At 39.0% G+C, this 16,221-nt stretch overlaps 2 protein-coding genes across 3 annotated transcripts in view; one reads left to right on the top strand and one right to left on the bottom strand.

Moving 5' to 3' along the window:
* Nucleotides 1-813: 813 nt before the first annotated feature.
* Nucleotides 814-11,752, top strand: ddx21 (DEAD (Asp-Glu-Ala-Asp) box helicase 21). Its single transcript, XM_078250655.1, has 16 exons — nucleotides 814-974; nucleotides 2,619-2,846; nucleotides 3,301-3,441; nucleotides 3,970-4,045; nucleotides 4,490-4,668; nucleotides 4,790-4,907; nucleotides 5,192-5,377; nucleotides 5,551-5,696; nucleotides 6,048-6,197; nucleotides 6,432-6,593; nucleotides 6,975-7,094; nucleotides 7,419-7,492; nucleotides 7,797-7,956; nucleotides 8,448-8,582; nucleotides 10,794-10,838; nucleotides 11,028-11,752. Exons 1-16 carry the CDS (start codon nucleotides 891-893, stop codon nucleotides 11,283-11,285), a joined length of 2,262 nt encoding a protein of 753 aa, XP_078106781.1. The 5' UTR covers nucleotides 814-890; the 3' UTR covers nucleotides 11,286-11,752.
* chs1 (chitin synthase 1) overlaps nucleotides 11,180-16,221 on the bottom strand; it is a 26,407-nt gene continuing 21,365 nt past the window's right edge. For both annotated transcript variants that reach the window (XM_078250634.1, XM_078250642.1), the window contains exons 31-34: nucleotides 15,871-16,008; nucleotides 15,625-15,704; nucleotides 15,246-15,312; nucleotides 11,180-13,534 (exon numbers count right to left, since the gene is read on the bottom strand). In XM_078250634.1, the coding sequence (XP_078106760.1) occupies nucleotides 13,457-13,534; nucleotides 15,246-15,312; nucleotides 15,625-15,704; nucleotides 15,871-16,008 (363 nt within the window). In that variant the 3' untranslated portion in view covers nucleotides 11,180-13,456. The remainder of the gene's footprint in view (nucleotides 13,535-15,245; nucleotides 15,313-15,624; nucleotides 15,705-15,870; nucleotides 16,009-16,221) is intronic.

The raw sequence follows: 16,221 nt of genomic DNA, 5'->3' as shown, positions 1-16,221 counted from the left end.
ACTTTATCCATCATCAGCACAATCAGCGATGTTGTGGGTGGGATAACCTGTTCATGACCTTCTTCTTCTATTTGTTGCTGAACAAGTGCCGCTGGTGGTTGGTCAAGATACCTGCATATTTGGTGCTGGAAGTGAGGGGATGGCTCATTGCTGGCAGGCTGAAATATATTCACATTGCTTTAAATAACATGTTTGCCTAAGCTGAAGGCAGCTCATAGCTGCTTGTTTGACGGGCGCACAGGACAGGACAAACTGTCTACCTTTTCTGCTAAACAATAAAGATTTTATGACAGCTTTAAACATTGCCATCAAGGTGCTGATACCTGAAACAGAATATGACCAGACCTAGATCTCTGTGTGATGTTGCATGTTTGTCACTGTGTCCAGATCCGTGTTTGTTCTCTCACATTTTCCTATAAAGTTTCAGCAAGTGCTGGGCTGGGCCTACCACTCAAGATTTTATTTTGAATACCTATTCAAGTCCACACCTGTGCTATCTAGCCCAAGTCTCAGTCTATGATGTTAGAAAAATGTTATTAGGACAATATTCAATTCTCTTTTTTTAAATATAAATACAGGCTAATATCAACATTTCATTTGATAACCCATTGATAACATAATGCTTATCTGTCCTTGATTTACTGTTTTCAATTAGTCCTTGGACAGGCTGAGTCACACTGATGTGCTGATTGTCTTTATGTGCAGCAGCATGCATGTTTATCTTAAAATCAAATGAACAATTTACTTGTTGCTGTTATTATGTCTGGCTCGTGAACACACTTCCTCGCGAATCGAGGAGTCGAGTCGCGCACCTTTGCGCGTTCCTTTCGATCCGCGTGCCCGTGTGTTAGCCTGTGTGTCTACACTGAGGGATTCCATCAAGAAGAGAAATGCCGTCAAAAATCATTTTTGACACCGAAGATCAAGCCATGGAGGACGATGTGGACACTGTCGCGGAGGCTAAACCCCTAAAGGTGAGCAGCGTGTGTCGTGGCGCCCTGGATAGACTTAAATATCCATGTAGCTTTAGTGCGGCGTCTCCATGTTTGACAACATGTGGCTGAGCCTTTAATACAGCCATGGCTGATCGTGCTAGCACTCGGCTAACCGGCCAGCTAACTGTTAGGAAATCAACGAAGAGGTTTATGGAGTAACACTAGTTGTAAATTGTTATTAACATAGTGTAGTCAACAGCGGTGTGAATTAAGAAAGTCAACCTTAGCATAACTTAGCCTAGCTAGAAGATCACATGGCATGGCCGTGTGTTAGTGAGCTTCACGGGTGAACAACGTGGAAGGCTTTAACACAGATTACTGCTTACATCTGCATGTTAAATACAATATATATTTAGAAAGAGAAATCAAGGACACATCTCCTGAAATGTGTTTACCGGTGAACTCCCTTGAAAGTGGAAGTTGTCTTTTTTGTAAGTAAAAAAAACAAATATGTAGGCTATATGCGCAGTGGACGCGACCTGATGACGTTCTATACAGCTGGGCTCGTCAGCTGGTAGTCTGTTATTCATAATAGCACAACCAATCATTTAACTTAACTTAATGATAACCGCTAGCCTGCTACTAATGCTTGTTATTGTTGATTTAATTATAAACAAACAATTTAGATTCACTTAAATGATTACATTTTTTTGAATATTTATATTTAATTTTCCAAATAATTGTAACAAATAAAATGGTGTTCTTAAACCACTTGGGTATACTATACATAGTGATGGGCAGACAGAGCGTTATGAAACTTTGGGGCTTTCTTTCTGTTTGTGCTGAAAAAGATTCAAAGCTTCGGGGCAGCAAGCACCTCAACACCTCACTGACTCATAGACAGTAGACACGTGTGCAATGAAAGTTCAGCAAGCCTGCATGTTATTATTAAATATTTAATACTTTTGTTCAGGTGCTGCATTAAATGTAGATGTGCAATATGATACAGTAAAATAATGAATGCATGGTACAAAAAGCCTAGATAAAAAATAATTTAGCTGATACTAACTATTAATGCTCCTTATTGGAGTATTTTAGCCCTAGTAGTGTCCACTGTGGGCTCATATGTATTAACTTCATGGTTGATATTTATGTAACATTCCATACAAGTCACAAAGTGATGGGAGAATGATATTCATTATATTAGCTTACTTTAGATTAGATTACTTGGTATCAGGTGGAATGTTCTCATACTTATGATTATGTCATTTTAGTGTACATTGCCATAGTTCTCAGCTATTCTCCTCTCTTTTTATCCCACTAATGTGCCGATCGCATAGTTTAGCTCAATAATCAAACCGAATGAAGCGCTTTCTGAAGCTCCAATGACGTTTGAAACTTTAGACGTCACAAAGTAAAATTTATTTGAGACACAGCGCGGACACAATGTAGTGAAACAAGCTTCGGAGCTTTGAAATCATCCACCCGTATTTAATTATACCTCACATAACCACAATTAAAAGTTGCTTGTCAGTGAAATTGCAGTACCATGAGATAACTGCAAACTGTACTCAAGCTGCCAACATTTTTCTGTCTTAAAACTTTTGAGGAGCTGCACAGTATTTGGTTCAACTGAAACCTATTTGCCTTCATTGTTTTTGTTTTAAAAAAAAAAAAAAAAAGAACAAGACCAAGGAGGGCAAGAAACTGAAGAAGAAGCAGTTGCAGGACCAGGAAGAGCAAGAGGACCCGGACTGTGAACCTCCAGCACCGAAGAAGAAAAAGAAAAAAGACAAGCTGGCAGTGGACCAAGTGAACGGCCACATAGATGAGGCCACAGACATGAACGACAACAGTAACGGTCTTGAAACGCCAAAGAAGATTAAGAAAAAAGCCGAAGGAGACACAGAGGTCAGTGCTGTGGTGTTAGTCTGAATATGTAGTGACCTGTTAGGTAGATTTCCATACGAAAAGGCCCAGTCTTGTACTAAAGGCTAATACTCCCATACGTTTATTGTGCTGCAACGTTTCAACCCAGCCGGGTCTTCCTCAGGCAAATGGGTTGTAACTTTTCAGTTGTATTCAGCCCCTTTTGGTCCTGCACCTCACCGGTGGGGATGTGCACACTACCACTACTGCTCTAAGTTGAGAAAGTTCAATTTCAATTTTCAAAAAAAAACATTTACTTTGCAAGGCATTTTGTGACTGCATTCCCTGACTCTGTTTCTTTCTTATTTTGTGATATAGGTCTTAAATTTCATTTGTAATGGTCTTAAAAAATCTTAACTTTGACTTGGTGAAACCTGCAGAACCCCTGTGGTGACAGGTCTGTAACATTGTATCTGCTTTTATTTTTTGGGTTTAGAAAAAGAAGAAGAAGCAAAATAAAGCAATCGAAGAGGCAGAAACCAACGGACATTCCACCCCAAACACCCCTGTGCAGATGCCCATCCAGACACCAGCACAGTCAAGTGAAGACTCTGCTAGTGACAGCGAAAAAGAACCGGTACGACTCGCAGACTGACTGTGCTCATCTTTTCCTCTCAGGAGAACTTGACAGTGTGTTGTTACTTACTGAATGATAACTCTGCTTTGCGGAAATTAAGTGGTGAAGCATGAGTTCTGTTGGATAGTTCAAGAGAAATCAAGGTGACAAAAACGGAAGTGGTTTCTAAACCCTTCTTTCTAGGTGTTATACATTTTTGGTTATAATATATTGCTGCATTTTAGTTCGTTATATTGGAAAATGTCCATTCTGTAATATTTTATGGCTCGCCTTTGAGCTTAACTGATCCTGTAACTATAGGATAAAAGTAGAGGCACAGCAATGTGGTTAGACTTTGTTCACAAGAATGGGATGGCCCGCAATATGAGAAGCTCCCGCAAGATGTTGGGAATTAAATAATAATAAATTACTTAAAATAACCACAAAGATGACTACAAAGCACCTACTTTTGCATGTTTTCAAGTTTCATGAATTGTATAAACTTGAATTATTCCATTTAATTTATAGACTCTCTGTTTATTTGTTTAGGAGGAGACACCAGAGCAAAAGGAAGGGGCCTTCTCCAACTTCAGGATCTCCCAATTCACCATTGATAAACTAAAAGGTCAACATCATACTTACATTTTTATTCCTTAGTTTCTTCCACTGGTGCTTGACAACAGAGGTGTACAGGTACACGTCCGAAATCAGACATGCTTGCTGCTCTGCCAAAAAAAAAAAAAGAAGCTGCCCAGACTTAGTGCTTTAACATATTTGATGATCTTTACCTCATAACATATTTATTGTATCTGAACAACTGCTTTTTTAATTGAATACACATGGTTTGATAATCTGACTTAAACAGTGTGTTCATTAAAACATTTTAATTTGAAATTTGGTGATCAACTTCATGGACTGAAATGCATTCATTCATGTTAACTCTTTTTGTACTTAAAATGTGCTCTGGACTGTAAACATAGGTTTGGCGCTGTTGGGATGCTTTGGGGTTTGCTAAATAACAAATAACCATGGATCCCCTGCCTTTTTCACTCTCTATTTTTTTACTCAGCTCGGGGAGTCTCTTACCTGTTTGACATTCAGGTGAAGACATTTAATTCTGTATACGATGGAGAGGACGTAATTGCCCAAGCCCGAACAGGAACGGGAAAGACTTTTTCATTTGCCATCCCTTTGGTGGAGAAGCTCCAGAGGGAGACAGTGCAGTTCGCCAGAGGCCGCGCTCCCAAGGTGCACACTTGTACACTTTCACACCGATCACTTAAAACTAGCATGAGTCAGAGTCCCAGTATCAGTTTGTTCTCGGAGTATGTTTGTTGTACGACTTAGTCTCGTTCCTGTCTGTCTGTAGATACTGGTGTTAACACCAACCAGAGAGTTAGCTATCCAGGTCGCAAAGGACTTTAAAGACATCACCAAGAAACTGGCTCTCACCTGTTTCTATGGAGGCAGCTCATACAATCCACAGCGTAAGTCTTGTGCAAACACACAAATATCTCTTTTAATAGAATTTATTTTCATTGATTGGTTCTTTATGTTATTATTTAAATTGTGTGTATGTGTGTATGTATATATATATATATATATATATATATATATATATATATATATATATATATATATATATATATATATATATATATATATATATATATATATATATATATATTTTTTTTTTAAGTGTGGTTTCTGTGTTCTGTTTTAACAACTTTAATTAATTAAAATAAAACATATTTCCTCTACTCTTGTCTAGTCGAAGCTATCCGTAATGGTATCGATATTTTGGTCGGCACCCCTGGTCGCATCAAAGACCACCTCCAGAACAATAAACTGGACCTCTCTAAACTGAAACACGTTGTTCTGGATGAAGTAGACCAAATGCTGGACATGGGATTTGCAGAACAGGTTGAAGAGATTTTGTCTTCATCATATCAGAAAGGTAATTAAAGTAATTAATTTTGGGACGAGGATCTATAGGTGTTTTTGTTTTCAATGTGTTAAAATGGAGTGTTAAAATGTTGGCTTGTGTATCATATATGTGAAAGTAGACTCAAAGATTGTAGTGTGGTCATGTATGTATAATTAGGAGTGTGTGCTTGTGCTCCTCTCCAGACTCTGACTCCAACCCACAGACTCTTCTGTTTTCGGCCACCTGCCCCCCCTGGGTCTATGAGGTTGCCAAGAAATACATGAGACCAGAGTGCAAACATGTTGATCTGATTGGCAAGAAAACACAGAAAGCTGCAACAACTGTAGAAGTAAGTGAGTGTGTGTGTGTGTGTGTGTGTGAGAGAGTGTGATGGCAGAGGTGAAGGGTGATGGGTGCAATTTAACAAGAGTTACAGCTCTCTTAGATCTCTCAAAGTTGCCTGTAAGCAGGGACAGTTATAGTAATTGAGACAGAAAAATACACTCGCATATACAGTATCTCCATCAGGATAATCCAGGAAGTTCGTTTGGAGTAAAAACTGCTGTATTTATCATCAGGAACACCAGTGGAATTGTAATCAAGGACCAGTTAAAATCTGCCAGCTGGATTCATGAAAATGTCTGTCCTCACTCCCTGGTTTTCCCCCTCCTTCTGTTTCTCGCTGTCATTTCCTCTGTAGCATCTGGCCATAGCGTGCCACTGGTCACAGCGTGCAGCCGTGATCGGAGATGTGATCCAGGTTTACAGCGGCAGCCATGGCAGAACCATTGTGTTCTGCGAGACAAAGAAAGAGGCCAATGAACTTTCCCTTAATGCATCCATCAAACAGGTAGACGCACACACACTTAACGTACGTTAACAGTTTATTAATAGCCAATTCATACAGCGGCAATACTTTACATCTTTAATTTGTAAAATGATCTGCACTGTGTGGTAAGGCAACACCAGTGCTGTTGGGTTAAAACTTATGTTTTTCTGCTTTTAGTGTGTCAGTTCAACAATACCGTTGGAAAAAGATTTTGTGGTGTTCATTTCTTATTTCATTTTGTCTGTATGTTATCAGAGCACCCAGTCCCTCCATGGTGATATTCCTCAGAAACAGAGAGAGATTACGCTGAAGGGCTTCAGGAATGGGGGTTTTGAGGTTCTGGTTGCCACCAATGTCGCAGCCCGTGGATTAGACATCCCTGAAGTCGACCTGGTGGTCCAGTGTTCTCCACCCAAGGTGTGATGCGTTGCCTGTATTCAACAAGAATTTCACCACACGAGAGTATATCTTGGCGTTTATCCGACGTGCCGTTTCGTTGCTATGCAGATGTTCTGTTTTAGATTTATAAATATGTTCAGATTTTAAGGTTTAGATTCCATTCACATAAGAGAATACCTGTAAAAATTGGCATTTGCACACTGAATTGAATTGAAAATGGATATTGGTGCAGTACACTTATGTGCACTGGTTGATCAATTAAAAATAGTGAAATAAACTTGGGGGATGAAGGTACTGCACACTTTTTCGTAAACAGTGTTGCATAAAATCTGAATCATAAAGGCCTGTCACCTTTTTGTTTTTCTCAAAATGTTTCTGTCTATCTGTGGTTGGTGTCAGGATGTGGAGTCATACATCCATCGCTCAGGACGTACGGGCAGGGCAGGCAGGACTGGAGTCTGCATCTGTTTCTACCAGAGGAAAGAGGAGGACCAGCTGCGCTACGTGGAAAACAAAGCAGTACGTGCCCTTTTTAAATTCAGTCGAAGTACAAGAAGAAAGTGGGGCAAAAAAGAGTTATGCGAAAAACTTTCAATTACATCTGTGCTACGCATGGGATGGAAATGAACAAGAAGAAAGGGCGGAATAAATAATGTTAAGACAGAAAAGAAGAGGAGTGAGAATGTTTTATGAGAAAGGCAAGAGTTGAGGAATGGGCCACATTTAACTGTCGGAAATAGTGTGTAAAATTGCACATTTTATCATCCATTCAATCTGTGTGACTACTTCAAATGTTTCTATATTGAACATCTACCTAAATACATTTGATCTTATTTATTCCAGGGTATCACTTTCAGACGAGTTGGCGTCCCCACCGCCAACGATATCATCAAGTCATCAAGCAAGGATGCTGTCAGGTAGGGAGAGAGAGAGAGAGAAAAACCATATATACTTTGTTTTGGAAGTATGAAACTATTGTAATTGATTACTATTCAAAATGTTGTACTGTGTCAGCCACATCATTTGGTTAATAATGACGATTACTGTTATAATTTGGGCAACTTGGTGTTTACAAGAGTTATATACTTTAAACAGTGGCACCACAAAGCCTCTGCCCTGCTAAAAATCTCCTTAATCATGATACTGCTCAATGTGAAACTAATTTCCCTACAGTAAGCAAAGTGTCGGATTGTTAGGATTTTGTTTCTGTATTGTGTCCAGGTTTCTGGACTCTGTTCCAGCTGCAGCCATCGGGTACTTCAGAGCGTCAGCTGAGAAGCTGATTGAGGAGAGAGGAGCAGTCGATGCACTAGCTGCTGCCCTGGCACACATTTCTGGAGCCACAAGTCTAGAGCAGAGGTCACTGCTCAACTCTGATGCTGTAAGTTTGGTTTTTATTCTCATCACAAACAACCTTTACATTACACACTAATATGTTCAGAAAAAAGGAAGAAGAAACCCAGAACAAAAGACACAAAAAGTTATACATACACACAAACTCATGAAGCATAGTAACAAATGTGGACACAGTGCTTTATAACAGCAGCCACTGCTCACCCTGAAAACCTTGCCAGACAGGTAACCTCATGTTTGTTTAGGGTTGCATTGTTAACTGAAACGCTGCAGCAGCTGTACCCTGCACCCTGCAAGGGTTTGAAAACAACTGCAGGATGATTTAAACTGCAACAGCCCTTGGACACACACACACACACACACACACACACACACACACCTACCTGACAGGTTATCCCTGTTACACACTTAAAAATGTTCCTCTTGTTCTCCATTTAGATTCCATCATGAATTTGTTATGCTTTTAAGTGCTGTAAACCACATATTCCACCGATCTTATGTTTCGGTTTGCTTTTGCAGGGTTACACCACTGTGCAGATGGTTTGTTCTCAGGAGATGCATAATCTGGGTTACGCCTGGAAATCCATCAAAGAACAACTTGGAGAAGAGTTTGAGAACCACATTCAGAGAATGACCTTCCTCAAAGGCAAAACGGTATGTAAACCATAGACTGTAAATAAATATGGACGACACGTCTCCACTTCCTCCCACTGTACAAAAGTGAAGCCAAAATGTCCCGGATACGGGCGCTGCTGTCTTGTTATTTTGGAGCCAGAGTCTGTGCAGTAGTGATCGTGCGGTGGAGCTGCGTTTTTCGAAGTCCCGCCCATACACCCGCCCGACCAATCAGGACTCAATCACAGCTGTCAATCATGACGTTTCACCCTGTTTTCATAGCATCAAATAACTAATAAAAAAATAAACATCTGAAAAATGAACACTTGAACAAACATCTAAAATGACAGGAACTATCTTTTGGAATAATGTATTTGACGTGTACTTTGAGTAGTGGCAGCTGGCCACCAGGGGGCGATCAATACGTTTTGGCTTCACTATACAGTCAATGCATGAACCCCTGATGTAAACACACAAATATGTACATATGTGCTGCTGGGCTTTATAAATGTGTTTTTAAGAAATTATATTTGTTACATTTCCTGTTTTTGTATTCTAGTGTGGAAGTCATTGTGGAACTTCAGCTTGTCAGATTCTACTTTTAAAGTTAAGAATAGGGGTTTGAGTAATCTCTGTACTAGGAACAGTATATTTGATTTGGTGTATACAGTTATAAAGTTGAGCATGGATGCAGGCCACAAATAATTGGGTCAGATGACAAAAAAAGAGTACCCTTGTTAGATCTCACTCGGATCAGTAATGTCTTGTGACAAATGACAAAAAAGCCCCCCCACAGTGCCTCATAAATGAAAGTAATAGACTTAGCAAATAAAAAAAGTAAATGGAAAAATAAGTGGTAAATCAAAATGCTAATTGAGGAAAGAACCCTTGTAATTTCTTTAAGAGACTATATATAGTACACAACTAATTATCCACAGCAAGTAAACTGCAAAACATCTGTTAACAAAAAGTAAATGTGTGAAACATTGCTGTAGGTGTGACCAGGGTTCGAATTACATGGGAGCTGAGCTCCCATAGAGAGAGGATGAGCTCCCATGAAAGCAGTAAAATCATACACCTGTGGGGGGTCTATAAAAACCATCAACACCATTATTTAAATCACAAATAAAGCACTTTTCCCAAACACACGGAGCTCTGAAGCAGACCTGTGCGTCGCTTAGTGTCCACTCTCGCTGTAAAAACAGAGACGAGCAGGAGCTGCTGCAGCGCGCCTTCCGTGGTCTGTGCAGCTTCAGGTTTATAAAGGACGCACTCTGCTGTGGGCATGCTGCGGCAGAGGTGTCCCGTTTGTGCTCCGTGAATTTATGCAGTACTTTTGGCTTCCCACCCCCGATGTAGAGCAGCGTACAGCCACTTCCCTAAACTTTCTCTCATTCAGAGACCAGAGACCCAAACGGGGCTCGAGTCTGTCAGACGGTCTGAGATCTACCGTACAGCAGCGCAATCACGTAATGCACAGCAGACTATGATGCAGGTAGATTATTTTCAGAAATATTGTGACTTTATTCCTGTAATAGCCTATTATAACTTTATTTATCTCAAAATGTCACGACTCCTCCAAATCTCAGAGAGCACAGATGAGATATATTTTGAATGTGCACAAAGTTTTGAACATGAGCAGAAATCTTGCTTAAACATCTGAAATATTACAGTCCAGGGGTTTATTAATTCATTAAAATGAATTCATGTATCATTGAGGCGAATAATTGTCATGTGCACATTTAAGGAGGTTACTTCCCCAACAAAAGACACAAAAGAGGAGGGAAGAGTAAATTATGCCTCTAGAGGCTACATGTGTGCTGACTCAGATATAATTAGGACAGTCGATCTACAGGAGAATAAATAGCAATACAGAATGCCTGACAGCCTTTTGTAATATATTCCATTATGTTTTTATATTTGGATTGTAATCTATGTTTCCCTTTTACATAAAAATATTTCCAGCATACATTGATTCAGAAAAAGGTAAATGCAAGTGCATAAAAATTCACCTGAATGCAGGAAATGAAATGTTTAATGCTCAAAATTTGCTGCTCATAGATTACTTTTTTTTTTTTTTTTAAAGAGACCCCCACAAAGATGAAATCATAATTCGAACCCTGGGTGTGACCCTGCCTGTTTTGGATCTTATTCTGATAGCACAGCAGGTGCATAGCATAGACTGACTCCTCTCAAAAAGAGAGTGACACAGAAACACTCACCATCTCACCCTTGTTGTGTTTATAACAGGGAGTTTGTTTTGATGTCCCAGCTGACAAAGTCAAGGAGATTCAGGTAAGAACAACCGCGAAAACTCGCATCTGGTCAAGATGTGGGGTGGGCTATTTAGTGTCTTCCAGATAAAATTTGTGAAGATAAATAATCCAAAGTAAAATATGAATATTTTTACAGTGTTTCTTGTTGTAGTCTGTGACTGTGGTAGTCCTGCTAACATCCTTTTCGCCCCACTTGATCCTTCAACAGGACAGCTGGAAGGACGGTCGCCGTTGGCAACTGACTGTAGCCACCGAGCTCCCAGAGCTGGAGGAGAAGCAGTTCAGTAACCGTGGCGACAGAGGCTTTGGCGGTGGTAGCCGCGGCGATAGAGGAGGAGGGTTCAGAGGTGGAAGGGGGCGGAGCTTTGGGGGAAATGGTGGCCGTAGTAACGGGTTCCGGAATGGTGGCTATAGCAACAACAGAGGAGGACACAAACGCAACTTCAGTCAAGCTTTTGATTATTGAAGTGCCAACCTGTGGGCTGGCAGTTGTTTTGATAATCTGTCTCCATAGGCTGAATTGTAAGCTCTTAGATATTCGAGTTTCATATACAGTACATGATATGACCAATTGCATGTTATCTGATAAGTTGGATTTATGTCCAATTTAGCCATTTCCTACTGGTTTAAGATCAGGTTTTCTGTGTACAGTATATTAAGACAGGACCACTGGCAGCCATATTTAAAGGCCTGATGTGTGCTTCTTTTAGGTGACAGTAGTTGTTTCTGCTCTGCACCCAATGAGAACAGTGATGAAACGGGTGTTAACCTTTAAAGTTGTGCTCAGTGTCTGATTGCTGCCTTACCCTCAGCTCAAACCTCTTTCCCCAAAGATGTATTGGATGATTGCGTTGCAATTGCCTCTATTTAATAACTGTGCCTAGTGCTTCCATTCATTTGAATGAAAAGACTAATTAAAAAAGGTCAACTCAGGTTGTGTTTTATTCATTTAAAGGGGTGCTAAATAAGCATATATACAAGCACGAATGTTTGAAAGTATACATTTCAATGTCAGCAGCTTTTACGGTTGCCTGGCAATTAACTTTTTCATTTCACCTGGCCTTCTAGAAGATTTAGTCTTAAGTGCATGAATGGATCACTAACACTTGTGTTGTAAAGTTGAGACTGCCAGGAAAGTACACCAAACTGAGAACTATAAACTGGTCTGATTCCTGATGCAATTTATTTTTTGACCATTGAGTTTAATTAACATTTATGTCAATGAAACAAAACATGAAAAAAAAATCTAATTTTTGCATCCAGTCAAAGGACATAAAATATACTTTTTACTCATGTAATAGGATGAGAAGATGAATATCAGCTGCTGATTATGATATATTTCTGACATATGTAGTTTACAATACAAATACATTGTCCACATATTGTGTTAATCAATTCAGTAGTTTTCCAGGGAGTTTACAATATTCTAACCCTTTGTAAAGTGCATTGTTACAAGTGGTATACATATTTACACTGATGCAATCTTAACACAATATTAAAAAGAAAACACAGTGTAAATGACACCAGAAACTATTCATAATATAAATAATGGGGTTTAACAAAATGTTAAAAGTATTTCTTACAATATTTGAAATTCAAATATCACATTTAAAAAATCTTTGAAGGAAGGTACTGCTTTTTGTATTTGACTTTCTAACCTAACAAGGTTCTTAACAAACAAGGAGCTCAGATATTAATTTTTCTTGGACAAATGAAAATGATTTCCTTCCATCAACCTCTACTTCCTTATGATTAAAAAATGATTTTAATACAGGCGGGCAATCAGGAACAATCACCAATTAATACAAATTATTCTGCACACCTTTTGATAATTATGTCAAGTGTATCTTTAAGGATTTTTAAAAATAGTTTCCGATGGGATGTGCAGTCTGTACAACATAACACTTTTTACATTACATGTCATTTAGCTGAAGCTTTTAACCAAAGCAACTTCCAATTAAGTGAAAAGGATGGGAACATGTTTTTAGTGGTGGGGTAAACCGGAGCACCCGGAGAAAACCCCATGCAGACACGGGGAGAACATGCAAACTCCACACAGAAAGGCCCGAGACAACTAGGGCTCGAACCAAGTACCTTTTTACTGTGAGGACACAGTGCTAACCATTGGAACACCGTGCTGACCCTTATTTGGATAAGGACATTCATTTATTCTGTGGACCCGGTGCATTTAACCACACTTCAAATACAATAAATACAAGTCCTTAGAGCAAATGCATTAAATAAAACGCTCAATCATTAAAGACACTACTACCTGAGATCCCATAGTGTAAAAACAAGAACTAACATCTTAATAATTCCTCATCAATTTTCAAACAAAGCGTATTGGATCTGTTAAAAGTGGTTTTCTTTGTGCTACTCAAATCTCACTAGCTTGGAGGTAAAACACCTGCTGCAGAATAGCTGAAAACAGGATGATTTCCTGTGACATCAAGATTAAGACACAGCCTGTCTACAAAGACTGTGTGACAGGCTGCCCTCTATACTGTTCAATCATTCAAATTTACTGTATTTGGTGCATTGTGAAAACTGGAAAAATAAGTATTTGATTGGAAGCCCTTAGATGGTGAGATATCTGCTGGTGATCCAAATAGGTGCTGGTTGCTAGGTTGTTATGGACTACAGATCATCACTGGTAATGACAAGTCCATTGGCGGAGTGGTTTTCCAGAGTCAACTCATTATCATCATCCTCCATCTAGGTGACAGGAAAGCACACACACACACACACACACACACACACATAAGATCTCATGGGCAGCATTGGTGAGACTTATCCTAACTGAGATTCTATGTTCGTTAACTGAATGATGACGTCTCTGGCTTTAGGCTAAATGTTACTAATTGTTCTTTGGCCATGTTTGTTGCACCCAGCTTTTGTTCTGATCAATGCAAAATTTGATTATCATTGAAATACATATTATAGATACAATACTGAGTCAAAACCTTTAGAAAAGCTGCTTTGTCTTCAAAAGATTTGAGATTCTGTAAAACAATTACTACAGCCTGCCAATTTATGCTGTGTAAAATGTTGGAATGTCACAATTATACTCACAAGGTTATACAAAAATAGATGTTTAAATGTAGATTATTGAAGTTGAAGCTATTCAAACAAAGACAATTAGTTCTGTGTTCATTGACTTCACCTAGATGGCATTGTTAGTGATTGTATCTCAAAAAGATTGGAGGTTGTCTGTATGAATGTAATTGTCAGTAGTTGTTCTGGCATTTTTATTTTTGCTATCTTATTTTATTGTATCTTATTTTTTTTAAATCTTATTTATTATTTCTAGTATATTTCTATTATTTTCTGTATGTGTGTGAGGTAGTCTGTGTGTATGTCCTTGGTTACTTGTAACTTGCTGCTGTAACAGAGTAATTTCCCAATTTGGGATTAATAAAGTATCTATCTACCTATCTATCTACCACTGGACTAAATTACGGAAGTGTTAAGTAGGTAAAACTCATTGGAATTAATTAAGTAATGTATCAATCTTAAATATTTTTGAAATCTCATATGTTCAGTAGCATTCTTACGGAAGAGGATTATGGCCACGTGAAAAAAATGAGAGTTCTGAGATTAAAGTTAGAATTCTGACTTTTTTTCTCAGAATTCTGACTTTAATCTCAGAACTCAATACATTTTTTCACATGTGGCCCTAATCCTCTTCCATTACATGACATACAATATTTTCATTTTTCCATTAAATGAATCTATCCCCAAGTTTTTTTCCCCATTCAGTCTTAACATGAGTAAAACAGCGCCCTCTGGATAGCAATATGTGGTCAATGTTTTTTGTTTTTTTTAAAGATTATTTTTTGTGCTTTTCCGCCTTTAATGGACATGACAGGTGAGAAATGGGGGAGAGAGAGGGGGAAGACATGCAGGAAATTGTCACAGGTCGGAGTCGAACCCTGGATACCTGGAAACTGGGTAACGTTAGTTAGCAAGTTTTCCAGCTAACGTTAATGATATCAGTTTACGTTACGTACCTTTGCGAGACTAGCTAACGTCCATGAGCTAACGTTGCTGAAACTCAAACACTGTAAAAGTCTTTCATTATTCCCCTGTTAGTCAAGGCTGATCTGTACTTTGTTTGCAACTAGGTTGCATTTCAGAGAATGTGGTTTAGTATGGAGTGTCATTAAGTGTTTGGATGTCTGAACTAGCTGTCATTATGTTTGAATTGATAGTTTAGATGTGTGTATAGTTAAGCTTTACTCTTTCTGTTTTCATGACAAGTCCCTTGACAATTTACTTCTCTTTCTTTAACATGTTTGTTGACAGGCCCAAGTGGTATGTGCCTTAATATAATCAAGCCTCTGCCAGTCTTGTACCTGACAAGACCAATTAAAAAAAAATCCCTGTAGTTTTATATAGGTGTGTGTGTTTGAGTGTTGTTGCTTACATCGTCTCTCTGTTTGTAGGCTTTCTCTGTGCTGCGATAGGACACCACATGGATCAGAGTGTAGACTCTGTGAACAGAGAGGCACCAAGATGAGACACGAAAGGCAGGAATTCATTAATCAAAATGTCCCTGCTCATGGTGGGGGGAAATATTCAGAAGTAGTTTAAAAATATTTGGTATTTCTTTGCCACATAATCAAACCTCCAGTATCTGAAAGTTAAGGCGTTCTCCAATTCCTGCTTAGTTTTCAACGTCAGTCTGTGAGTTAGCAGTGGCGCTGTCAAATACAGGTCTGATATTACAGCTATAGGAACTGAATGTGAAGTGATTGAAGTTATGAGAATTCAGTGTGTGTGTGTGTGTGTGTGTGTGTATGTACCTGTGATATAACATGGCCAGAAACTGGATTAAGAGAAGAACAGCAAACGACAACAGGAACATCAAACTAAGAGGCTCCACCTGTCAACACAAAATGACAGTAATGGTGATTACTTTTAGCAGGAGTTACAGCAGTATTGACAAACGTTAAAAAATATGCCACAGTCCTCCTTTAACTATCTCTATCTCTGCATCACATACATTCAGGACTGTCTGTCTGTCTGTTTGTATATGTGTCTGTCCAAACCTTGAGGATTTCTCCAGATTCAGTTCCATTTGGAAAGTATTTAGGGATCTTGATGCTGATGACATCATTTCCAATGGCCTGCAGGAAGAAGGTAGCTACCACCCACAGCACGTTGATGATGAAATACAGGAAGACGGCCTGTGGGGAGGAAGGAGAATTTAAAACAGCCTACTACTCTTAGCCTAATTCATACTAATTACTAAGAACATGTCAATTTTAGTGTCTGCAATGTCAAAATGCATACAAAATGGATTCAAATTTCACTGGGGTTAATGTCCCAGAAATACCTAAAATGTCCCATGAGTCTTTGCTCATTGTGATTCCCATTCCAAACAGCCCAGTCAAGGGGTG

This window comes from Sander vitreus, chromosome 1 (genome assembly GCF_031162955.1).
Source record: "Sander vitreus isolate 19-12246 chromosome 1, sanVit1, whole genome shotgun sequence".
NCBI lineage: Eukaryota > Metazoa > Chordata > Actinopteri > Perciformes > Percidae > Sander > Sander vitreus.
The sequence above is the reverse complement of the archived record's forward strand: the minus strand, read 5'-3'. Positions and strand labels throughout refer to the sequence as shown.

Excerpts from the sequence above, each read along its gene's own strand:
- ddx21 (XM_078250655.1), top strand. The coding sequence starts at position 891 with ATGCCGTCAAAAATCATTTTTGACACCGAAGATCAAGCCATGGAGGAC. Across the intron at positions 975-2,618 it reads CGGAGGCTAAACCCCTAAAG|AACAAGACCAAGGAGGGCAA; the intron begins GTGAGCAGCGTG and ends AAAAAAAAAAAG. Across the intron at positions 2,847-3,300 it reads AAGCCGAAGGAGACACAGAG|AAAAAGAAGAAGAAGCAAAA; the intron begins GTCAGTGCTGTG and ends TTTTGGGTTTAG.